Source organism: Diabrotica undecimpunctata, chromosome 3, assembly GCF_040954645.1.
Source record: "Diabrotica undecimpunctata isolate CICGRU chromosome 3, icDiaUnde3, whole genome shotgun sequence".
NCBI classification, from domain to species: domain Eukaryota; kingdom Metazoa; phylum Arthropoda; class Insecta; order Coleoptera; family Chrysomelidae; genus Diabrotica; species Diabrotica undecimpunctata.
This window is the reverse complement of record NC_092805.1, coordinates 67,487,410-67,515,331: the sequence shown is the minus strand read 5'-3', so window position 1 is coordinate 67,515,331 and position 27,922 is coordinate 67,487,410. Positions and strand designations below refer to the sequence as shown.

The 27,922-nt window shown below is 31.9% G+C and overlaps 2 protein-coding genes across 5 annotated transcripts in view; one reads left to right on the top strand and one right to left on the bottom strand.

Moving 5' to 3' along the window:
- Positions 1-27,922, bottom strand: part of Mgat1 (alpha-1,3-mannosyl-glycoprotein 2-beta-N-acetylglucosaminyltransferase) — a 261,795-nt gene that overhangs the window by 188,167 nt on the left and 45,706 nt on the right. The window lies entirely within an intron of this gene.
- LOC140435848 (uncharacterized) lies at positions 15,193-16,237 on the top strand. Its single transcript, XM_072524564.1, has 2 exons — positions 15,193-15,768; positions 15,831-16,237. The coding sequence occupies exons 1-2, from the start codon at positions 15,228-15,230 to the stop codon at positions 16,235-16,237; spliced, it is 948 nt and encodes a 315-aa protein (XP_072380665.1). The 5' UTR covers positions 15,193-15,227.

The window sequence follows — 27,922 nt, the reverse complement described above, 5'->3', positions numbered from 1 at the left end:
GTATTCCTAAGAGGATGTTGTCCATTACTCTTTGGAAAGTAGATGAAGCATTCATTAGCCCGAATGGCATGCGGACAAATTCGTAATGTCCATTTTTGACGGAAAAGGCCGTTTTCTGGATGTCTTGTGGCTCGATTTCAATCTGGTGCAATCCAGACGCTAAATCTAGTGTTGTGAAGTATTGGCATCTTCCTAGTTGGTCCAATAGTTCTGATATTTGTGGTAGAGGATAACGGTCTTGTACTGTGAGTTCGTTGAGTTTTCGATAATCAATAACAACTCGACATTTTTGTTTTAATGACGCATCTAATTTCTTCGGTACGACCCAGACTGGACTCGACCAGGGCGAGACGCTTTTCTGGATTATTCCTTCTTCTAACATTTTATGAATTTGCGTATTTACCTCTTTCTTATGTATTTGAGGATATCTATAGGATTTAGTGAAGATAGGTTTAGCATTGTTTGTTTCGATTTTGTGCTTGATTTCGTTTGTGATGTTCTGTCGGAAGACCTAATGTTTTCAATGCAGCTAAATTTTCTAAAAACGTGTCTACTAATTTAGCCAGATTTTTCGAATTAACTACCGATATTTTCTGTACGCCTAAGATCGCATCCCAATGCGCTGTCGCACAACGACCAACATTTGTGTAGCGTTTAACAATTAGGTCGTAAGCAATTTGATAATTATCGCTATTTATTGACAAATTACGAATCAAACTAAGTGGAGTCCCTTCTAAACATCCTTTCAAATACTTAAATTTTTCTACGTCTGCTAGGCCTGCGTTATTATGTACAACCGAATTATATAAATCTAAAAACGAACTAAACTCCTTAAAATCACCCTTAAATTTAGGCAGCTCTATTTTAGGCAAGCGAATATTAGATTGTGGAACTACTACCGATCTAAACGGTTCTGGAGTTTCAAATTGTGGCTCAAATAATTCCGCATTAAATAGTTTTATTTTATAAAATTGTTCCAAAAATAATTCCCGAACATTTTCTTCAACCCTCGTATCCGCGTCTGGTACAGAAAGAATGTTACTAATAATATTAGTGTGATGTTTTAAGAACTCTTCGCGAATCGAATCTAAATCTTCTAGTCTAATTTTAAATAAAGTTCCAATAATATTATACAAACGAAAATGTACAAAAATGTGGTATAAAACCCGAAATTACCGATTTGTATGCGTGCATGGGTTCACTGCCGGGTTACGTCTTTTCTTTTCAACGACTGGTGCTCTTCTCTTTAGCGAAATGCATTTCCGAGCCTCAGCGGTACTATTAAGGGATCGGAAGAAGACAGGGGAGGAAAAATGTATTGATTAATTTATACAACCATATTTGAATTTAAACAAATATAATATAATTAAAAAAGAAAATCTAAAATAATATTTCCCTATACTGGGATTTAATTTCATTCGGTTTTACCAATGAACCTTAACGACATAAAGATTCAAAAGAATTGTCAGCACATGCGTTCTGGCTAAAACAGAACCTCACATTTAAACTTTCTAACAATCAAAAATTTAGTTATTGCCGACAATTCAAAGAATTACCTCCTTTTAAATGTAGTTACATTGGGTTTTTCGATTAACCTTGGTTAAACCTTTGCGTTTTAAGTTCAAAGCAAACATTTCAAACGTTAAAAAATTTTTTTTTTTCACATAGTAACCAAAAACACCACTATGTTGTTACTAGCAAAGTTTTTTAATATTCTAAATCTACAATTTTAAGTTACGGTAAGATCAATAATGTTTTTAATAGATAATATATGGTAGCTAATTATAATTTATTCTCTTTCTGAAGAAGCCAAATTAATTCTCTTTGGCGAAAACGTTCGGCGAAACAATTGATACTCATTAGAGTCTTTCTTGCAGATTTCCCCAATATTTAAGAGTTTACTATTTAACTTATCTGCAAAGATTTCATACTATTTTTGTTTTTTCTTTCTGTTATCTATGGATCAGTTAAAACACACCAATAAAAGATGTCACAAACGAAGTTTTACTATCAATAACTAAATTTTAAAATGTATTTTGTTCATTATTTTATATGTTATATTTTATATGTGTGTTATTAAATGTTGAGTGTCATAGCTTTATATAAATAATCTCGACGACTAGTAAGTTGCACTGACAATTTGTGATATATTTTAAATGTTGTTTGTATATATATATATATATATATATATATATATTGTTATGATGTATTGTTTGTGAATGATGAGCAATGAGTATTTTTTAATAATATAGGGTTTTTATCGCGGTTCTAAAAGAATTAGTTGGTAAGTACTTTTTTAAATTATCTTTATTATATCTATTATGAAACACACATATATATATCTAACCTAGCCAATGTAAATTTAAAATAAACTATCTTTAAATTGAAATTCTTATGAAACTAATTAAATTCTATAGACAATGTAAAATTTAAACAAACTATCTTCAAAATTGAAATTGTTATGACACTAACTAAATTATATTAACAAATTTTTGTACCTTTCTGTCACTGAATGCCTAAATGAACTGTTTTCCACTGTATAGATTATAATCACCACTTTATATTCCTAATTATGAATTTCTATCTGTCACTTTCAAGAGTATTTTTGGTTGCCTAGTCACATGGCTCACTTAAATATATCTACAATATTATAATTATTAAAATACAACTTTTTACAATTATTATATGCTAATTTCTTAAAAATGCCCTCATATAAATAATTTTTATAAAATTCTCTAGTATATAACTTATTAAAAATAACCAAATACTTTTTATATCTAATATTATCTAGTATATAACTTATAAATTATTTTCTTTAAACACCAATCATCTCAATACCCCAAAATTAAATTTAAAATAAATAATTTACTTATTATTTTTTTAAATATTAATTTTCTTATCCACATACCTTAGTAAATATAATAAATTAACTAATTTAATTTCTTATTTAAAAATTGTTCTATTAAGTACGCCTATGTTTCCATGTCTACGTCAAACTGTCATGTCAAATGGAAGTTTGTATGTTTATTTATAGACAAAATCTAGGAATTATTTCCATTCAACAGGCTTTCATCCATATGAATTGGTAAGTTTTACACTTTATTATATTAGAAAGACATTTATAGAATCAATTTTGTATCTAACCCCAAATTATGATTTTTAGGGTACAAAATAATTTCCATATGTACAAGACAATAAATATGATGTCAAATTAATTCACAACAATGAAATCTACCATCTATTTAACAAATCAAGTCTATTGAATAAAATGGATATATTAGTGAACTGTTAGTGTTGTTATTATTAGTGTTATACTTAGATCTGATATCATCCTTTTATAATAATTAATTATTCCAATAAATCATCTTAAAGTTCTTAAATTGTGTGGTGTTTTATATTCCTGAATGACTTGTGTCCGTTCTGGATCCATTTCGATTCCCTTAATGTTAGGTTTATAACCTAGATATATTACTTCTTTTTGAAAAAATGTACATTTTTCTTGATTTATTTTTAGTCCAACTTTATCTAATCCTTTGATTATAATTTTTAGGTGTTTCTCATGATCTTCAGCCGTTTTAGAAAAAATTAATATATCATCTATGTAGTGAATTACAAAATGTTCATATTGATCCAAAATATCATGAAGACATCTACATAGAGCACTGCAAGATGATTGAAGTCCAAATGGTACTACTTTGAATTGATATACTACTCCATCTATCTGAAATCCTGTGTACTGTCTACTTTTTCTTTCTAGAGGTATTAACCAAAAACTATGCTGTAAATCGATTTTAGTGAAAAATGACATTCCTGTAATTCTTCCTAGTATTCCATCTATACTCATTGGTGCTTCAAATTGCTTTTCAGTAATCTTGTTAATATTCCTTGCATCCAAACATAACGTGATTTCACCTGATCTTTTACGTACTACTACTATAGGGTTTATGAAACGTGTATCTGCCTTCTCAATGATTCCATCTTCTAACATATTATTAATCGTTCTGTTTACTTCTTCTCTGTATTTATATGGTATTGGGTATGATTTTGTTTTAAAATCTTTTTTTTCTTTAACTTTTATACTATGGATATAATTTTGTGCAATTCTATTTTCTTTATTGACAAGTCCCTTGTGTTGCTGCAATATGGAAATGACTATTGATTTATATTCTTCAGGGCAATTTAAAACTTTTATCATATCTTCTTCTTTACAAATAAAATTATTCTTCATTATGTACTCATTATTCCTTGCTTCCAATTTTACGCACTCCGCCTCGTAGGCATCCATCTGCTTAAAATTTCCATTCCTTAAATATTCACTACAATAATTATTCTTTACATTCTTTTGGGACATTTCCCTATCATCAAAATACATTTCTTCTTCATAAACATCATTATTTTCTTTTAATAATATCCTATCAACTCTTATTCCTTCTTCCACCTCATCTTTCTGCATAAATTTAATTATTTGCCCTTCCAAAGTTACCATTTTTTCTTCAAAATCTATCTTTACTTTCTTCTTTTCCAATTCATCATTTCCCATTAATATATCAACACATAAATCCTTGACAATAAATCCTTGCATATTAATTTCTTTATTAAGAATATTAATTTTAAAATTGGCTAGTTTATCAATTTCACCCAACTTCTTATTATTTGCACCAATAATTTTAATTTTTGGAATCTTTATTATATCTGATAGTTTTAATGTATTAAAAATAAAATTCTCCGAGACTAAAGTACTTTCTGAACCAGTATCTATCATAATTTTAATCATTTTATTTTTGGCCAAAGCATTTTTATAAATTAAATTAATAGATTCAATAATTTTATCTTCATCTAAAGAAATAAATTCTGAAGGTTTTTCATAATAGCAATGGCCTAACTTGTAATTCAGAAAGTTTACTGAACAAAATTTTGATTATTAGAATTGTCAGATTGTATCTGACCACTTGGATCTGATGTCCTATGTCTTTCCTTACTATGACTTCTACTCACATTTTCTTGCCTTGTACTATTTCGTTCCCTGTCTTCGCAGCTTCTATTCCTTCGTACACAATTTACCTGTCTGTTATAGTTAGGTCGCTCTGTATTTCTTCTATTGTTAAAATCTTGTCTATTATAACTAGTATTGTTATTAAAATTCTGTCTATTTTGATTACTGTTATTATTATTAAAATTTTGTAAACTATCACCATATCTATTAATATTATATGATTGTCTATATTGTTGATTATCATTTTTATTATATTGAAAGTTATTATTGTTTTTTCTGTTGTTATTATTACTTGTCATATTGCCTCTTTGTATTCTTTGAATAAAATTAATAAAACTATCTACTGTTTGAATATTTTGTACAGTTACTGTTTGCACAACATCAGCATCAAAATGTCTAGATACATTTAAGACTGTTTCATCCTCTCTAAGTGGTGGTTCTAAATATTTTGCAACTGTTATCAGTTTTAATGCATAATCTACCATATTTGATTTTAAATTGTGATTATACTTTCCAAAATATAGAATTTCTCTAAACTTTGCTTGCTCTAATTCACCCCAATAATAATTTAAAAATTTATTTTCAAATGTTTGAAAATTATCTAAATCATTTTCAATACTAGCAAACCAAGTTGCTGCATTGTCATTTAATGTCATTCTAATATAATCTTTAATATCATTAATATTATTCACTAATCTTAATTTATGTTTTAAACTGTTTATGTATACTCTAGGATGCAAATTTTTTATATTACCAGTGAATTTAATCCCAGTCTCATTTGTTAAATTTAAGTAAGGTCTCCCTATGTCTCTCATTTGTGAAATATCATCTATTCTCTGTTCCACATTTCTTATTTGATTACTATTTATTTGAATATTTTGTTGTATATCGTCTAATTTTTCTTCTGTGTTTCTCCTGTCTTCGTTAATTTTTACTTCTAAGTTACATTTCTGCAACTCTATTTTCTGTTCTATATCTATCTTATTATCTTGAATAATCCTCTTTACTTCTGTCCTCTCATTGTCTATACTTTTCTTGTAGTCATTCCGTATACTTTTTATTTCATTTGCTACTTTTTTCTCTGCAGTTTCAAGTTTTTTATCCATTTGTTTTACAATTTTATTATTATTATCTTCTATTTTCTTTTCTAATTTTCTATAATTCTCTTCCAATTTTTGTTCTATTTTTTTCATGTCTTCTTTGACTTCTTTTGAATTCTCTTCCATTTTTTTCGTATTCTCTTCTATTGTCTTGTTCATCTGCATCATTAATGACATCAAAGCTGCCATATTGACATTTTCCTCTCTTTCTGGATTCATTTCTGCAGTATCTTGTGGAACTTGAACTAAAATCTCCTCTTGTACAGGTTGTGTTTCTACTTCAACATCTTCTTCATTCTTTTTGCTTCTTGTACCTTTCTTTCCTTGAGACATTTTGAGACTTTACTTGTTCAAATATAATTAAAAATAAAATCTATAATTTTTTTTTACTGATAATTAATTTATTTATATGAGAGCACTTATCTTCCCAAACTAATTCTTTTAAATAGAGAGAGCCCCGCGGTGGGCGCCAAATTGTTATGATGTATTGTTTGTGAATGATGAGCAATGAGTATTTTTTAATAATATAGGGTTTTTATCGCGGTTCTCAAAGAATTAGTTTGTAAGTACTTTTTTAAATTATCTTTATTATATCTATTATGAAACACACATATATATCTAACCTAGCCAATGTAAATTTAAAATAAACTATCTTTAAATTGAAATTCTTATGAAACTAATTAAATTCTATAGACAATGTAAAGTTTAAACAAACTATCTTCAAAATTGAAATTGTTATGACACTAACTAAATTATATTAACAAATTTTTGTACCTTTCTGTCACTGAATGCCTAAATGAACTGTTTTCCACTGTATAGATTATAATCACCACTTTATATTCCTAATTATGAATTTCTATCTGTCACTTTCAAGAGTATTTTTGGTTGCCTAGTCACATGGCTCACTTAAATATATCTACAATATTATAATTATTAAAATACAACTTTTTACAATTATTATATGCTAATTTCTTAAAAATGCCTTCACATAAATAATTTTTTATAAAATTCTCTAGTATATAACTTATTAAAATAACCAAATACTTTTTATATCTAATATAGTATATAACTTATAAATTATTTTCTTTAAACACCAATCATCTCAATATATATACAGAACCGTATAACAGCAATATACAAAAAGTGAAAATCCAACTACAAATAGTGAGGTGTGGTAACGCAAAGGTACGTTTTTGGGTATACGTCCACGGAGCGTCTTCTTGGGTAGTGGTCCTATTAAAAGCAGTATTAAACCGCTTATTTGGACGTCCCTTGGAGGCGTTCCTAGCTAGCTCGCGAAAGGTTCGACGAGTGCCTAGCGAGCACTAAAGTTTATCCTGTGAAGAACAAGAGTTCTTTTTCTAGCGAGGTTCTATCGTTGTCGTCCGTGAGTCTGCCTTCGACGAGCAGGATATACAGACAAAAAATCCGCTCATCTACAAATTCTTTCCCAAAAACGGGCCCTGGCCCACTAAGAACTTAGACACCTGAGGTGGAGAGCCCATCACCTCAGTGATGTCATTCCCTCCACTGCCAAGCATGCCTGACATCTCAGACGAGTCAAACGACTTCTTACCTAGACTAACTGCCATTCTTCAGGAGGCCTTCGTAAGGTATCCTGATGCATTCACCAAAATCATAACCGATTTAATCATCTTATTATCTGTGACGCTCCTCACAACCCAAGTACTATCCGCCCGTCCGCAAATCAAAACCGCACGTTTTCAATTACCATGGAATGTCCATTGTCGACCATATCTTATTCACGAACAGCTTGCTCCCACTTCTAGTCAAAACTGACTTTAACTCTCCTCCACCAATAAGATCTGCTATATACAGGATAAATTATCTTAAAACAAATTGGTAACTCTTCCAAGAGCATCTCAATCTAAACTTCCCAGAGTTAGGCAATATGTCAAGACACAACCAAATTGACACAGCGATTTCCAAAATTGAGAAGCTTCTCCAAGAAGCCTCAGCCCTGGCAATCCTAAAAACAAGATATAATCCATATACTCCAACTTTACCACCCAAAATCATCGCACAAATCAAATCCAAACGTAAAATAATCAGAGAGTATAAAAGATTCAGAGATCCCCTCATCAAGACAGAGTACAACAGGCTCTCGGCGGTTATAAGGTTGGAAGTGAACAAGCTGAAACAATTACAGTGGAGGCGTGTCACAGCCGATCTTGACCACCGAGGAGGTGCTGTATTCTGGAATAAATTTAAAGTCCTAACGAAACAGAAAAGTCAACCACGATCTCACCTCATAGTTAACGACATCATCCTCAACAATCCACAAGATAAGGCCGAAGCCTTCAAAAATACATTATAGGCCGCCCTCGTTTCCCCTAATAACCCCAACTTCAGCGAAAGATCCAAAAGAGACACCAAACGGAGAGTGGAAGATATATTCTACTACCCTCGGGCACATGATGGAGCACATCCTCACCCGATGATGGCCCCTGTGACTGAGGACACCGTCAAGAAGATGTGTAACAATGGAAAAAACACATCTGGCCCTAATGGCATCCACAGAAGATGCCTCAAAAATCTTCCAGAGAATATTATCCCGTTACTCACCAACATTATCAATGCATCTCTAACGCTGAGCTATTTTACAATTCCGTGGAAAGTGGCCAGTACAGTCACGATTCCCAAACAAGGGAAAACCTCACCAACCCTAAATCGTACAGACCTATTTCTTTACTGAGCACCCTAGGTAAAGTCTACGAGAGGATCCTTAAGGTTGATTTGCACCCCCAAAAGACAAACTACAGATTCAAAAAATTTGAAAAAAAATTGAGAAGGTATATCTGACAACTAGAAGTGTTTTGACAAATTTTGAGCATACTTCATGTTTTCGTTTTCGAAAAAACTCTAAAAAACTACTTTTTTCCAAGTATAAAGCGGGAAAACCAGACATACAATTTTGTTAATTTTCTTACAACATAAAGATATAACCCTAAGAAATACTTATGAATTTTTTGAAACTTTTTGAATTTATTTTATGAATTTTGAAGTTTTGTCACAATGGGAAAAAATAATATGTTCCGGCTTACAATAAAGCCACCGGTAAGAAACTGGAAAAAAATTTAATAACAACATATATAAAACTGTAAAAGTGGAAAATATTTGCAATAAAACATTGAATAGTTTTTCCTAAACATATGAAAAATCTTGTTAAACAAGAATTATACCTTGAACTGCCGCCATCAAATCTTATACTAGAGAGATGGCTCCATCTCAAAGGTTGGTAGTATTTATCATCGATAGATTGCATTACTTTCGGCCTCGAAACGCTTCAAGCGAATCGTCATACTAACAGGGTTGCCATATCAATTATTTTGTACAACACTTTGGCAGATTACAATAAGAATGTTATCGGTTTGAATGAATTTTATCTGGCATGCTGAAACTTACAGAATAATAGATACTGTACTATTCCATCTACAAGTAATATATCTATAAAAAACGTAGTTAGTGTTTAAAAACCTATTTAGGCATTTTTAGTTAATTATTTTAGTATTTATAAACAATAGTGTTGCTTGCATAACGTATTAGTGGTAATTTTTATATTAGTATAAGCATGTTTTTCTTAAGAAATTCACATTTGTCAACTTGTATGTATTTTAAATCTTATTTCCCTTAATTTCTCAAAAATCTTCTTAAGATTTACTATATGTTCCTAAAGAGAGGTTGAAAATGTCCATGTAGACTAGATATATTTCGCCTGTAAGTATTTTTAGTACGTTCTCCATTACTCTCTGGAATGTTGAGGGTGCATTTTTGAGTCCGAATGGCATTCTCAGGTATTCATAGTGGCCATTTTCAACGTTAAATGCAGTCTTCTAAATATCTTCTTCCTTCAATTCAATTTGATGGAATCCGCTGGCTACATCTGGGTGGAAAAGTATTGGCAGCGTCCTAGTTTGTCCAGAATGTCTGTTATATTTGGCATTGGATATAGATCATCGATGGTTTTCCTCGTTCACCTTCCTGTAGTCGACAACTATTCGCCATTTAATTTTTCTTGGGTCATCTGGTTTCTTTGGAATGATCCACATTGGGGATGACCAGGGCAATTGAAGGTTTGATGATTTCTTGATCGATCATCCTTATGGATGTGTGGATACCGATTTGACTTGGTGTAAACCGGAACTTCACCTCTTGTTCGTATATGGTGTTTTATTTGGTTAGTAAATGTTAACTGACTGTCTGAATGATGAAATATGCATGATGCAAACTTCCTGCACTGTCGTCTTCGGTGAGATTCTCCTTTTGTATTAAAATGATCGGTTCTTAGGAAAGGATCGACATCTCTTAGATTTATTGGTTGACTTTTGATGGGATCAATTATTGCTACTTAAATATATTCATCGGTGTTATTAACTAGCTCGGTCCAGGCAAGTTGATTACATGCGACGGAGAGAGTTTCTCTTAGGATGGCACCTTCGACTTCTTGTCTTGGGATGACGATTTTACCTGATGTTTCTTTTACTGGCAATTTGACTTCTATAATTGTTTAGGGCTCTGGTGGACTGTATAGAATTGGGTTTCATTTGTGACATAGTAATTAATAGGAAGAATAGAATGCTCTATAGTAAGTGTAGCTTGGGTAAAATCGAGATTTGCTTTCAGAAGCCTTAAGATTAAGACCATCAAATGTCTTGTGAACTTTGAAAAGATAAAATTTTAAGTTACTATCCGAGTTAAATTCGGGAAAAATTGGAATTTCTACACAATAATCTTCTGAATTATTCTGAAAAATTGATGTTGCAAGTGGTTCATATTTAATATTATTTTTGTAGAATTTATTGGCTATATCAGGATTAAGGAAAGATTTAGTGGCTCTTGTATCAAGAGTGGGATATCAAGTTTAAGAGTGGGATTTTGAATTTTGATGTAAGAAAGCTCTTTTTTGTCAGCAAAGAAATGCAATTCTACTAAGTTTCTTTTTGAAATAGAAAATTTACATCTTCGTCCTCATGTTCTTGGATTTTTTTGTTCATAGTAAGAGTAATCTGGGTATGTGTCTATATACCTTCGTCATAATTGCTCTTGTTGTTCGATATTAAAGAGCTCTTCTACCGTGAATCGGTGGCTGGCTGTTTGTTGAAAGCGGAAGTTTCTTTGAGATTGGGCTCTATTGCCGGTTTGGCGTGTGAATACGCTTATAGGTGTTGGTTTATATGATTGATATGGATCTGGTTTATGAAAATTGGGTTGGTTAGTTGTAGTAGAATGTTTTGCATATTGAGTGATTTGTTGATTTTGTTGGAATCTAGGGGGTTGAAATGTCCCTCTTGGATTATTATTGAATGACTGTTATTGCAAAGGCATTTGATTTGGCCTAAAGAATGGCTGTGGCCATTGGGGCTTGGGCACCTCAGGCTGCCATCGTGTAGGAGCGGGTGTATGAGTTAAATTGTATAGTTTGTGAAGTGGCAGATAGTTTGTTAGAAGACGATAAGGAATAATTATGAGATTTTTGGAGATATCTAATATTATTATTATTTTTTTAATATATCGGATAGCAAGAGCGAGATTCGGTGGTCTCATGGATCGAATTGTTGATCCCTAGGATTCTCTTAGATCTGCCAAAAATATGGTTAGAGCTTGTTGGAAAAATTCTTTTTTACTTCTTTTAACTTCCTCATGTGTGCAATTCAATGTGATTTGAAATAATATTAAAAGATTCATGACTTTTTCATGAAATTGTTGAGGATTTTTGTCTGGGGCTTGACGAATATTGACTAAATCTCTAGTTAATGAGTTTTCGTTACGTTGGTCTGCAAAATTTTAGACAAAAACTGATTTCGTTGACGGCCAGTATTTACAGTCGTATACAAAAATAATTTTTCTGGCTCTTCCTGTAATTTTGTTCATAATTCCCCGTGTAAGCATATGATTTTTAAAAATTTTCGGGATTTGTATGATCCCAAAAATGGTTTAGAAGCATGGAAATAACGTCAATAAAATTGTGATTCATTTGGATTCCCGTCGTACTCTGGTAAGATAGAAAAATCTTTATTAACATCAAAAATGGGTGCCAGATTAGAATTATTTGAACTGAATGCTGGTGTAATAATTATAGAAGGTATTTCAAACGAACTTGTTCATATTCGTATTCATATTCAATGTCTAAATATTGCACAAGAAGAAGTTATAAGAATAACTAGGACAAAACCGAAGTCACTAAGAATCGTCTGTAATAGTTGATATACATTCGAAGATCAGTTCAATAAATTAGCTGATTTAATTTCCTAGTTATCAGATAGATTCGCATCGATTAAGGATTGTCTCGAAGCCTTGGAACAACCTTCTCAAACTAACTCAATTGAGTAACTCGAGGATTGTAACAAGAAGCAAATATTCGTTATCAGTTTCCACGTTTTTCCGTTTTTCGTATTGGCAGGTTAACAATAGTAATAAGCCTAGACCATTAACGGTTAAATTTGCAGATAATGATAGTCCATTATTTATGTTGCACAATAAGATGAGGTTGTTAAGAACCAAATTTTCTAGAGTTCAATTTTGAAGGATGACATAACTAAATATCAATTAAACTATTTGAATAAATTGCGAGAGGAACTGGAAAAATATAAAGTACTTAACAAAGAACTAACAATAAAGTATATTAATAAAGTTTCAACTATTATTAGTACTAACCAACAAAATGCCGCAAAAACGAATAAAGACAACAATAAATATTTTTTAGACCAATATTGCTTCTTTACATGCTAAGTTTTCTGACTTTTTGTCATTTAAATCTTCTCATGCAGATATTCATATTTCCGATATACATCATAATATGTTTGGGATGGAGTTCCTCTGAAGTAGGTACGGGAAGTTAATGATTTTGGTGTTACGGTCAACCAAACATTAAGTTGGTCTACTCAAACAGCAAAAGTAGTTAGTAAAGCGAACTCTGCTTTATACTTTATATCAAAAGCTTTTCATAGAATGTCTCCGGACTTGTTTTTATAGTAGAAGCGCAATGCGCACAAACCATCTTACTAAGGACGAAAAAATGCGCACCTGGATGGGTAAACCTCTGCACGGACGACATCCCAATGAGGTCAGTCAAGACCATGTCGACAATATAGCGTCGAACTATTGGCTGACATCAGGAAAGATGTTTCCTGAAACAGAAGGTTCACTACTGGCCATTCAGGATCAGGTTATACCAACCAAAAATTACCTGAAATATATCGTCAAAGACCCTCAGGTCCAGAATGACAAATGCCGATATGGATGTTAAGCTCTGGAAACCATCCAACATCTTACCGGGGGCTGTCAGGCATTTGCTGCAACTGAATATAATGAACAAGACGACTCAGTAGGAAAAATCATTCATCAAGAGATAGCTATCAAACTGGGACTTAGCTTAACCTCAGGAAACGATCCAACATCTTACCGGGGGCTGTCAGGCATTTGCTGCAACTGAATATAAGGAACGGCACGACTCAGTAGGAAAGATCATTCATCAAGAGATAGCTATCAAACTGGGACTTCTTCAAACAAACCATCTTCCATATTATCAATACGTTCCTGAAAGTATACTTGACAATGACAACTACAACCTATACTGGGACCGCACTGTGCTCACAGACCAAACAGTGGCACATAATAGACCAGATCTCATACTAGTTAATAAACTAAAGAGACAAACAACATTAATTGATGTGGCGATACCCAACAACAATAATCTTCATGTTAAACAGAACGAAAAAATCGCCAAGTACAGGGATCTGGAAATTCAAATACGAAGACAGTGGAGAATAGAAAGTACCCAGACAATACCTATTATTCTCTCTACTACTGGAGGCATTCCAAAAAACCTCCAAGAAAACATAAAAAAGCTAGGTCTGAATGAACATCTCTACAAAACCATGCAAAAAGCTGTACTACTCTCAACGTCCAGATGCGTACGAAAATTTTTTGGAGATACTCCAACATACCAAGTCACCTAGGGCACGATAACACGGAAAGAGTCCCACCAGAGCTCAATCCGCTTGATACCGTAGGTATCTGGGATGAGTGAATTTTCCCCTTAGAGGGAGTGTGAGCCGTATGGCTAAATCTGGGATAATAATACTCAAAAGCAAACTTAATGGAGAAGTTTCATAGTGTTGATAATATGTTTTTCAGTCAAATAGAGTCAAAGTATAGAATAAAACTGGTAAATCAGCAAAAGAAAGAATGAAATCCGTTAATAAATGACGGAGATATGGAATATTAAAGTTGAGAATTTCCGCGCGAAATGATTATCGCTTCGACTTTGTTTCTGACGTCACATCTCCGTATTGGAGCGGCAGAGTGCAGACTGTGCAGAGTCCCGAACGCCGAACGGCCCATTTATTCTGTATTGAACCAGCAAGAAGTGTTACACGTGTAGTAGGTAGCGTTCAAATTTTATTTTATCGTAATGGAAAAAGGATTTGTAAAAGGTCAAAGTGATAATTTGCCAAAAATTGATATTTATACAGTGAGTGACTTTTTTTCTTCCAATCCATCTTATATAAGTGCTGAAATAAAAGGAGTAAAACTTTCTAAGTAAGTATCTATTTACTTTCGCTTAATATTATAGTCGTCTACATACTACTTAACTACTAATATAGAAATTCTTTGGCTGATAAAGCAAAGATATAATAATGCAAACATTATTTTTTTACCAATTTGTTTAATGTTTTTACCGACCAATCAATAATTCTTTACTTGCATATTAATTTTATAAGAACACTTACTATTTTTGCATGAAAAGATTTAATATCAGTTGTTATCAGTAGTGGCTTGTAGTTATTATAATATCATTAATATATCATTATAATGGTCGTCCATAAGTAAGGTTGATTAAAACAATATTAATTAAGTAAGTACCTAAGTATTGGTAATTTTTCAGAGCCTGCAGAGAATCCTATCGAGATGAGGCTGTCGGATATGTCCAGGTGAAACGTGAAGGCAATAAATGTACTGTAAAATGCAGAATTTCACCTGAACACAAAGTAAAAAGTAAACCTTATCACTGTACATTGGTTTGTGACGAAAGTGAGGAAAGGGTTGAAAGTGTTGTTTGTCATGACTGTGCTGCTAATCAAGGTGGATGTAAACATACAGTAGCTTTTTTAATGTGGCTTTTTAAAATTAGTGAGGCACCTGCAACTACTTCAGTAAAGTGCTACTGGATTAAACCAGCGCTTTCTAATGTTGGAAGTAACGTTAAATTTATTAAAGCCAAAGATTTTAACAAAGACTGCGCAACAATTTCGGAAATAACAGAAGATAATGAATTTTGTAATACTTTTATTAGCGAATGCAAGAAACGAAATGCGAACAACATACAAATAATGACATATTTTAAGGATGTAAACTTGGAGATGAAAGCTTCACTACACTACCTGATTTGTAAATACAGGAGTAGTAAGGTTCAGTTTAGTTTAAATGATTTTATAACATTTTGCAAACAGAATATTACTGAAAAGCAATGTAACTTGATTGAAAAGGCAACAAGCAACCAATCTGACTCTCCACTATGGTTCGAGCTGAGGTACGGCAGAATAACGGCTTCTATTGCTCATGAAGCGTCAAAATGTAAAACTTCGGATGGGGTACTCGTAGAAAAAAATTTAGGAGCATATCAGTTTAAAGAGCCGATAGCAATGCAAAGAGGTACTTAATAAATTTGTATGTAATATGTTGGTGTACATAATACTTTTTAATTTTTGTTTTAGGAAAACGCCTAGAAAACGATGTAAGGAGAGAGGTAGAAAAAATTAAAAATATTAAGATCAAGAAGTGCGGACTCTTTCTCTTAAGCGAATATCCTTTGTTGGGTGCCTCTCCAGATGGTATTACAGAAGACCATATTATTGAAATTAAATGTCCGATAAAGAACAAAAATTTAACCAAATATATTAATTCAAATAACTTAACACCAAAATGCGAAGCCCAAGTGCAATTACAAATGCACTTTGCAAAAAAACGGAAAGCTTATTTTTGCATCGCTCACGATGATTTTGAGACTTCTAAACAAGTAGATGTTTTTGAAGTATTTTATAATGAAGAATACTGCAAAAATTTAATTAAACAGTGTACATTGTTTTGGAAGTATGTTTTTGATTTATTGATTGTAGATTAAAAATAAAACACAATACGTTTTAATTACATGTTATTAATTTATTTTGAACGTTAACCATACCACATGCAATCACAACAATGAAATCCAACATACAAATGACTTTAGTATCGATACAAGCGTGAGGGGCTACCATGGAAAAATTTCTTAATCTACCTATTGATCTCTCAACATTTATACGTAGCGCTGCTATACGTTTCGTTTCCATTACTTCCAATTTTGAACTAACCGTGTTTGCAGAAACGCTTGGAGGTCTTATAAGATGGCAACCTTTAGTTTCTAGCAAATGAGATATGTTTTTAAAACCCCTGTCAGCCATAACAGAATATCCCGGTGACAAATTCAACAAAAAGTCACAATCTTCAAATATTAGTGTGTCACTGGCCCTTCCACCATAACCATCCGAAATGTAGTTAATTAATCCATCAGGTGTAATGGAAATCAAATATTTAATTGTATTGCAATGTTTATATTCAGACCAGGTCAAAGACTGTTGCTTGGCACTCGAAGGTTTTTCTATTCGTATTTCAAAGCAATCTAATACACTGACAGTTTTAAAATATCTCTTTCTAAAAGATATGGGTAATTTCTCATAAATTTGTTTCATCGGCGGAAAAAAAATAAACTGTTTCATGCGGTTGGCTATTAACGGAACTGTTCTGTTAAATATTTTTCCTATTAAACTTGTGCTGACATCGAAGTCAATGGCCAGACGTATATATGGGTCGTTAAGACGATTTTTTTTTAATGAAATTAAAATATCTCTTACTGGCGAAGCAATGCTTTCAGATAATTGTTTCGTTAGAAAATATACTTCTTCTGGTAATCCCAAATAAAAACCGACGTTGGTATTTATTTTAAGTATAGTATCTTTACAAAAGTTAGGTTTGATTGTATTTGGCATGCTATCTGAACTTGTGCTACTACATGATGACACAGACATTTTTGAAGGAGAACTTTCAGGTGAGGAACAGATGTTTTTTCGCTTATTTTCCATGTCACTTTTTTTCGTTCTAAACCTTACTGTTTGCACCTCCTTGTTTTTTTGTGGAGTTTTTATATTAACTTGCACTCTTTTATGTTTATATTTTTTCTTTGGACTACCTAGTACACTTTTCAAAATACAATCCTCGGATAAAGGATCCTTTGGTACACTTTTCTCTTCATATATTGGATCACAATTAATGATTTCGAAAGGTTGACAACCTGAGGTCGATGGAACATCATCTTTTAAAATCTCATTAAAACATTCTGCTTTTCGTCTTTTTTCATATGCTCCACTTTTTCTTAAAGGTTTTACTACTTTCTGGCAATCAAACTTGTGAGGGTATATTTCTGATTTCAATTTTAATGTTCCACCGACCAATTTAAACTTTATTAAATTTTCTGTATCATTTTCAATCTGTAATAATAAAATGAATAGATATATAGAACAAAATTTAACTAGTTTACTTGTTACATTATAAAGGTATAAACATAAATTTTACATATTGCAAATACACTTTAACGAATTGTTAAACATTCTGCAATAAACATAGCTTAAGACTTTAAAGTCAATTTTGTGATCGTTCTGGAGTTTTTGCAAGGTAAAATTTTCTACTTATGACGGTGGCATATTACTGCATGCATTTATGGACTTTGTAGAGAAACAAAAAAATTAAACTAGTGTATTTGATATTACATAAGTAACATATATAATATTATATTGTTTGCAATTACACCATTAGTTAATATCTATTAATTATTATATCTTGATAGTAAATAAGAAAGTGTTAACTCACATCAAAATGTTCTTCACATACGTATTTGATACTTTTGGGTCCAATTAAATCTCGCTTCATTAATTTGCACCATTTCTTTCTCTTGTCTGTTTGCAAAGGTACATGGAAAAATATTTTGTTTGGTGTTTTAATTGTTGTGCTCGTGCAATTAGGCACAATACAGTATTTATAGCAGCCTTTTTTAATATTACTCATCATATAAATCAATAACACTGTTTCTTCACTCTTTATACACCACTTTCAAACTTTATAACAACAATAAAATGGTACACATTCGACAACGAACAAACGATGAGTAATCTAAGCGAGGCGCCGGTCGCTCCGTTCAGTTTATAAACCGTTACGGAGATGTGACGTCACAAAGCCCGTCTGCTGAAATAAAAATGATGAATGCAACGCGCAACTTTACATGCCTATAACTTTTTTATTTTTAGAGATATCATAATTTTTTTTGATAGTGTAATTTAGGTGTGCTTTAATTTTTATTTGCAATCATAAAAAAAAATGGTAAACTTCTCCATTCCAAGCACATAGTAAGGCAATAAACACATACGCAATACCACTTTTCACATACTCATTTGGCGTTATAAAGTGGTCGAATACGGAAACTGAAGAACTAATTTGACCAAATAGAACCGGGATAACTAAATACGCATCAACCACCCCAAATCATACATCCAACGCATGACACTACCACGCACACAAGGCGAAAGAAGAACATTGTGTTTTCGAAATATCACCCACTACTTAAAGATAAAAAAACAGCAAAAAACAAACACAAAAATATATAGAGCAGCAATTAGACCGGTGATAGCATATGCAGCGAAAGTAATATGTCTTACGAAAAAAGATATAAAGAAAATAAAAATATAAATAAAAAGTAAAATATAAAGAAAAAGTAAGAATTATTAAAAACAAAATGATAAGAATAAACAGCCCAATAAAGCCCGAAAAAGAGAATATAGAAGACTAATGAAACAAAAAATAAGAAATAGAAATATAACCGAAGGGGAAGACGTAGTGAAATTTATTAATCCACAAAGACTGAGATGGTTTGGACAAAGAAGAGAAAAAGATGCACTAAAAGAGCAATTCGTTATCTATTTGGTCTTAAACAAACAACTCATTGCAAGACCTACTTCAAAAATCACGGAATTTTGACGCTTCCCTCTTTATTTATTTTGGAAACGGTTTGTTTGATTCGCAAGCATCTAAACATTTTTCCCGATAGACCTGATCATGGCTACTCCATTAGAAATTCGGATTGTAACGTTTATTTACCGATCCCGTCCACTCAGCTAGTAAGGAATTCTATTCTATATAGTGCAAAAAAACTTTATAATCACCTTCCAAGAGAAATTAAATCCGCGACATCTTTCATTAAGTTTCGTAAGATGACAAAAATCTATCTCTCTGAAAGACCATATTATTCAGTTGACGAGTTTCTTAATGTATAACAAAGAAACAAAATTAGTATTGTTTGTTTATAATTACATTTGAGTGTCTCAAGCAGTGGCTACAATTTGTCTCATTTGTTGTTGTCTGTACAAATTATGTAAGTGATACAATAATTTTACTAATTTAAAATTGTATTGTTCTGTTTTTTTATTATATTTGTTTTTGTTTTATACTTTTTGACTGACTTTTTTTTAGCTTTGTCCATAAAATTGTTCAATAATTTTCAGTGACAATAAAGCATATTTCTATTCTAATTAGGAAGATAACAAACCTGAAACCAGTAATAAACAGACCAAAAGAAAGACATGTTCGCATGTTTTAAATAACATTTTTGACGATTGGCCATTTTTCATATAATTTCCAATAAAATATTTAATAATACCATTATAAATTTAATGGTAACACGACATTCACAGATAGCGCCGCTAAGTACCTCTTATGTTTAGATAATAACTATGTATCATTTTTCAATGATATGTGTGGATGAAACTTTGTGTTCCTGCAAATGCGTAACTTTGTTTATTTGGTATAATATATTCCGATTGACACAGCGGAGCAGTAAAATATTATACATAAAGATGTTGTTAAAGATATCTTTGCTTACTTGGTCTACTAGGTATTTGATAAAATTACTGTTTACACAACTTGGCAACTCAGCCAATGGATATAATGATAGAAAACTGTAATTTATATTAGGGTTTGAAAATATTACAGAGTCATCATGTAGAAATCTACAATTAAGAAAAAATTTACCAAAGCTCATGCAGCAGTAGAGCCATCTCTAGTATCAGAAACAAATTAATTGTGGGTGAAGATCAACCTCTGAAGGACAGACTCGTAGAATTCCTAGACGCTCACCTTGCCATTCCAGACTACCAATTCGGATTCAGGGCTAAACATTCCACGCAAAATGCATTGGTTGAAGCAACAACTTTCATTTCACAATCTCTTAACGAAGGGAATCACGTCATAGGCATATTCCTAGACGTCAAGAAGGCATTCGATCAGGTCTGGCACACAGGCGTGATTGAAAAACTCCACCTTGCTGGATTGCCCACTTCTTTCGTTAAACTAATCAATTCCTATCTCTCTAATCGTACGATCAGGATCAAAGCAGCTGACCACTTATCCACACCATCACACAGAGAGCATGGACGATTATTACAAAATTACCTCGATAGAGTCATTAGGTGGTGCAATAAATGGAGTGACCATAAATCCCTCCAACACACAACTAATTTTATTCAAAACTTTTAAGTGTCGCGATGTCCGGGACCGAATAACTCTGTTAGGAGAAGACCTTATTCTCAGAAACTCGGTTTCCTATTTGGGAGTTCATTTTACTAGGACTCTCAACTGGAAAACCGACATTAAGATACCCTAGATAGGGTGAGAAGAAGTTTTAAACTCCTGGCAGTGTTGTCCGGTAAACTGGGTAAGACATCATCCAAAACTTTAGTGCACACCTACAAAACATTCATCAGACCCATAATCGAATACAAGGCATGCATCTATGCTTCTCTAAAGACCTACGAAATTAATGCCATCGTGGCAACCGAAAGAACAATCCTTAGATACTGCATGAGGCAGAGCAGGCTATATCCATCAGCATATCACACCAATTAAGGACAGAATCCTATCCCTCAGCAGGAGATATGTCCTAAGAGCCATTGCAGGCTCGAAGAACAGAGCCAAACGAATACTAAAGACTCCTTGCAATCACCGAGGGCTAATACTCACCAGGCTTCCTAAAAGCAAAGTTCCTTTTTCTCCAGCTAAACTTCTTAACAACACTGGACATGAACTCCCTGATGGGTATTTTGAAATTTTAGAATCATTCCCTATTAAATATCGCAGTTAACTACTGCATGCCAAAACGCTGATAAAGCGCCGTTCCTACTGGATGGCTGGTAACCCCTGAAGTACCTCGTCTGACATGCTTGGCAAAGTTCACCCAAATTCCTCTTGTGCGCTTCTTACACACCGTTCACACAAACACGCCATCTTCTGAATCTACTAGCTCCGTAGTAGTCCACTACTTCTCCACCAAAACATCATTCATCAGGTTTGCTACACCTCCATTACTCCGAGAAAAAAAAAGAGTACCCTTTCCTTGAAGAGGCGCTAAGCCTAAACAAGGTTAAAACTCTGGCTCCTATATATATATATATATATATATATATATATATATATATATATATATATATATATATATATATATATATATATAGACCACGTCAGCGCATACCGTTCCCGGACATACAGCGAGTATAAAGCAGCCACACATGGTAAGACCGGTTGTCACTCGACACTGAGGAGTAGGCAGATTGAGACCTCAGTGTCGAGAGACAGTTCTTGTATTTATACAGAACACGATACTGGTACGTCTAGAGTGAGGGGAGTAGGCAGATTGAGACCCCGAACTCGAACGGAACCGTATCACTCTTGATAATGGCTCCAAAATGGGTGCCGAAACGTCGAGTAATAAATTCTCAACACGGTTCTTCCCGAGAACTAAGTAATTTTCATATATATATATATATATATATATATATATATATATATATATATATATATAAATATATATATATATAATAAACTAAGGTACACTCGAAGAGTGGTGGGTTTTTCGGTCAAAGTGGAGAAATAAAAGACAAAGAAGGTGGCTACTTCATCTATTTATTGAAGACGTTTCGCTTTCTGCTCAGAAAGCATCATCAGTTCATCTAAAAAGAACAATATGAAACCAAACATTCATAGAGAAGTTACAACAAAAGTGTGTTACCTTACAAAGACATGTAGCAGTCAATGATGTTAAAAATATGAAAAAACTTACGAAACTGGACATTCAGAGTTAACGTTGTATAAAATAATTAATTGAAACTAGGTATAGTTTGCAATTTAACAAAATTAGCACAGCAAAAGAACATGTGATAAAAATACATGTATTAAAAAGTTATTATAAAAACTTAAGTAAAAAACATTAAGGTTTATTTTAAAGTGTAAAGAACTAAAAAGATCATACGAATGCACTTCCAACAAATTTATTTAATAAATTAGATTTTAATTTTAACTTTAGGTAACATTATAAGTTATTTAGAATAATAGTAATAAGATAAAATGAAGTTACCAGTCTTTAGCTTACTGAGACTCGCCGATAAATGAATTTACAAGTTTAACACCCACGAAAACACGTAAAAATAGGTGGCCTTGAGGTCAGAGTGACATAAACAGCAAGGCAACCTACCAACTTCTATATATAAGGCGGTATATTCAAAATTTGTGATAAATTTGGTGGACAGCTTGTCGTTAAAAAACCAAACAATGAAAGGAAAAGGTGGTTAAAATCACCACTCACCCCAACAGTGATTGATCTGTCAACAAAGAACAAAGCATGCGAAGTCAATCCAAAATATCATATATTATAATATTATGACGTCACTAGTTAGCCAGCTAACAGGTGAAGATTAATACAACTTCCACAGTCCAAAGGTTCAAACATTTAGGACCGTAATGAGAAAGATTCTATGAATCAATTTCAGTTTAATTTTATCAAACAAGTTTATCAAAAAGAACAATTACTTAATTATGTAAAAGTGATATTGACAAATATTAATAAAATATAAGTTGATAAAACTATGTTAAGGAAGGAATAATTTATTTTATTTTATTTTTATTTAAATTTATTATATGAAAATGTAATAACAAAACCCCAATGTGGGACAAAATTTAAGTAAACAACATATCAAGCCTAATTCTGTAAAATTAATGCATGATAAATTTGACTCAAATTACTAATGTCGGTTCTCTTATTAAGGGTATTAGGATGTTTTAATATTGAACACATTTCTAAAAACTGTCTTTTTACGAGATTGCGTTCAGTGCCAAGAATTTTAACTTCATTAAAGTTTACTTCGTGCTTAGTGTTGATAGCATGTTGGGCAAGAGCACAAGTATGCTTAGACAAATTAATATCACTGCGGTGAGTCGTGAGACGCCCTCTCAGTGATCTCCCTGTCTGACCGATGTAACATGAGTCACACTCAGCACAAGGTATATGATATATTACATTAACTTGTTCCAGAAGGGACAGAGGTGTTTTAGTTTTAGAAAACAAATTCCTGACAGTCTTAGCATTCTTAATAGCAATTTTAACCGGTACGTTGTTATGTTTGTACAGTTTAAATTAAACTATTAATTTTATTAATTAAATATAAAAATTTAAAAATTTAAAATATTAATTAATTTTAATTATTGTTAAACGACCTTTTTCCGTTTCAAACAAAATTATCAAAAAACCTTTGTTTAGAATTAGAAGACATTTTACCTGGAAGTTAATCTTTTCATTGTTTGTATAGTCGAGTATTAAATGACCATATTCTAATCTTTTGAAATATGTAAATGATAGATTGACAAAACCAATTTTAAAGTAAGCTATTTAGTTTTTCTCTGAAACCGAAATTAGGCTTTTCCAAAATTATGGTAAACACAATTTGAGCTTTTGATTGGACGATCGTTTTTAAATGGGAATTTTGTGAGCCGATGATGAGACGGGAGAAGTTAGTCATATTTTGGTCATCGAAAGGAAACAGTCGTTTGTCTCAAGATAGGGTGTGGTTCGTGAGTTTGGATACCGGCGTAACGAAAAGAAGTGAATAGTTTGAAGAAGGAGATAACAAGTAGATTAAAAGAGGTCCTTGTATCTACCGTGGGCATTTTATAAAGTATATGTGAAAGTATTCTTACGGCATCAAGTTGACAAAAGGAGGTCCTGGTGTCATAAATAAATAGCTGAGTTTAGAGAAGTGAATCAGGTGTTTTTTGTGTAGTCTGCAGGAGGTTTGCAGAGACGTTAAGAAAGAGCCGAGGTGCCAAAGAGGAGAGATCACATCGTTTGAGGAGACTGGACTTTTCTGGGTATTTTCCAACATACAACTCAAGAAGAAAATAAGCTGTAAGTGTTTGTACAATTGAATTTTATATCTGTGAAGGATCGTTTCGACATCATGGTCATTAGCATTAAAATTTAAGAACTGAATTTTTGTTAGGCTAATCAAAATTTTAAAGTTTTGTTGTTTCTTGTTTCAAGTAAAGAAAATTTTAAGTAAAATTGGTTTTTTCACGTAATATAAATATATGTAGCTTTATAATCTTTTTATCATAAAATCATTTTCTTTTATGCTGATTGATAAGATAACGACAGAATTTAATAATTGTTTTATTCGTTCATATAAAATAAAGAAACGTAAATCTTTGTAATATAATATATTTGTATTCTTATCCTTTCTTCTCTATCCCGATAAAAGACAACTAGAAAATCTTTTGAATCCATCGAACACAGGTAATATAAGGAGTTTATTTTACTTTTGATAACAAATAAGTTATAATTTTTTATTGGCTCAATAAACTAAGATTAAAGTCAAAATAAACAATCATAACAATATATATATATATATATATATATATATATATATATATATATAATATACTTGAGTTTTCCAAAACTATATTTTTAAACACAAAAATAGTAACAATACGTTTTACTATGATAAAATCAGAATCTAGACTAATTTACAAATATGATTTTTATACAGAATGAAATATAATATTAAAAGTGCAATGACAATGCAATAACATTCGGAACATATGTAGTCTTAATCAGCGTTCTTCAGTTCACTGGACTTGGGTCATTACCTCATTAAAGTTTATTTCGTAATTTATGGGTCGATAACTCCTCCTCTCCTAGAACGAAGCCTGTCGTGGAAGTTCGATTGTTTGCCCTTCTTCTTCCTTCTTTGTAGAATTGTTTTTCTTCGTTTTCGCTATTTTCTTTTTGAATAGAACAATAATTGTTATAATTATTCCAATATACAATAGAGTTGTCCAAATACTTGGAATGTGATACACAGGCGTAGTTTGTAATATGGGTCTTAATTCATGATTTCGAATATCTTTAAGAGCGTAGGCGCAAAATTTCGGGCCAATGCTTTTTAAATGCATCCATTTTTTTCGAATCCTGAGAAAACTAATAAATATTTTTAAAAATTTTAAACGCAGAATAAAAGATTGCATTATTACCGAGGGCCGAAAGTCCCTTAGAATAAACAAGAAGTTTTTTCGAATGAGATATTTAAAATTAAAAATCACACTAAATTTTCTTTTCTTTTTCACACCTGTAACTTATTAAAATAAACGTTATAGAAGTTTTCAGGGACTTTCGGCCCTCAGTAATAATGTAATCTTTTATTCTGCGTTTAAATTTTTCAAAAATACTGATTACTTTTCTCAAGATTCGAAAAAAATGAATGCATTTAAAAAGCATTGGCCCGAAATTTTGCGCCTACGCTCTTAAGTTTTAATGAATTTAGCGTTATTTCCATTGGTGCTATTTTAAGAATGTCGAAATTTAATTGTGGTGCCTTTATCATCATTGGTTGTCCTGATGTGACATCTTGAAAGGTTAACTCTTTATTCTGGAATATAATTTTAGATGGTGTGTTCTCTATGAGATAAATTCCGTTTAGGATTTTTATTTGCGTCTCTTCTGCACATTTAATGAGTATTTTTTCTTTTTTAGAAAAGACAGCTAAATATTGGTTAATTTCTGGGATAATTTTGATATAGTTTAATGGAATTTTCGCTTTTAAGGTTGATCTTCACCCTCGATTAATTTGTTTCTGATCCTAGAGATCTCTACTGGGGCATACTACTGTGGTAATTTTTTTAACTTAATCGTAGATTTCTACATGATGACTCTGTAATATTTTCAAACCCTAACATAAATTGCAGTTTTCTATCATTATATCAATTGTCTGAGTTGCCAAGTTGTGTAAACAGTAATTTTATCAAATACCTACGCTATAACTTATAATACTAGTAGACCAAGTAAGCAAAGTTATCTTTAACACCATCTTTATGTATAATACTTTACTGCTCTGCTGTGTCAGTCAGAATATAATAATTATCTAAACAATTTTATCGACAAAGAAATTATTGCGGCTATATCTGGGAATATCATATTACCATTAAATTTGTACATCATATATTACATTTTTGTTGATAGTTAAAAATTAAATGAACTGGTATTATGTAATATTTATACTATCTCAGTCTTTATGGATTAATACATTTTACTATGTCTTCCTCTTCATCAAATTAGTTCATAATAGAAATAGCAAGCAATTTTACTTGAATTTTACAATGAATCATTTACTTGAATTTACAGTCCGTAAACAAAAAATCCTTTTTGATTCGCTTTCCGTATCAGTTATTTTTAATGGGACTGATTGTATTTTTATTTTAATTTTGTTTATGCTTCTTAATACCATAGTGAAAAGTAATCACATTTTTATCTCGAAAAAGAAAATATAACGATCACATCACAGCTACAGAGGGAAATTAATTACATTTACTTTTAAGTAAAGTGCATACTCAATTTTTAACTGTAATTAATTTGTTCCCAGCTCTGATATCTAGTTGTGATCGAGAAAACCATCAGAACTGTGGTGAAAAAGAACAACAACTGTACTGTCAAAGGCATTCAGGATGAAGATCTTAGAGGAAGACACAATAATCATCACCAGATTAATCCATCTCTACGACGACGTCAGGGATCATATTAACTCCATTCCGAGAATCGAGAGCCATTATTGTAGATCTCGTTCTAAACGCGAAAATATAGAAGGCGGTCTTACCATTGCTGCTTTACACCGAAATTATGTTAATAAATGTGTTTCTGAGGATAAACAATATATTCAACACCAAATGCATGATTACATTTTTGTGATAGACTTTAATATCTCCTGTCAGCCCAAGAAACTGGTCTTTGTGAGGACTGTACATTCTCTAATAATACTAATAAGATATCTAATCTAATAAGATAAACCAAGTTTACAAGCGAAACAAAAACCAGATGAAAGAGAATATCCTTTCAAGATCAGAAAAAGAAAAAGACAAACAAAAAGTTACTGAGATATTTATAGTTGCAGTATATGACTTGCAGGCTGTAATGCCTTGTCCACAGGGCGAGGTCTCTAGTGTTTATTATATTTCGAAATTATACTTAATTTTACAATTACCGGTTTGTGGGTCTTTTGTATTGAAGTAGTGATATATAGCGAGTATATTTTAATATACAATACATACAACACAATACAAAATATACAAAATATCAAGTTTTAAATTTTCAAGATTTTGGTTTTACGTGGTAGATCAACTATTAGACGGTCGGTAAGGAATAAACAAAAGATTAATATATTTACTTACCGTTTAACTAAATGTAATCATCTCTTACTATTCTTTTTAAAAGGCATATTGTCCAAATACTAAAACTAATTCTAATACTAATATAAAAATTACCACTAATACGTTATGCACTGTGGCGTACCCAGGGGGGTTTTGAGGGTTACACCCCCTTCCCCAGGGCATATAAAGTAAAAAATATATAAAG

Excerpts from the sequence above, each read along its gene's own strand:
- LOC140435848 (XM_072524564.1), top strand. The coding sequence starts at position 15,228 with ATGTGGCTTTTTAAAATTAGTGAGGCACCTGCAACTACTTCAGTAAAG. Across the intron at positions 15,769-15,830 it reads GCCGATAGCAATGCAAAGAG|GAAAACGCCTAGAAAACGAT; the intron begins GTACTTAATAAA and ends TTTTTGTTTTAG.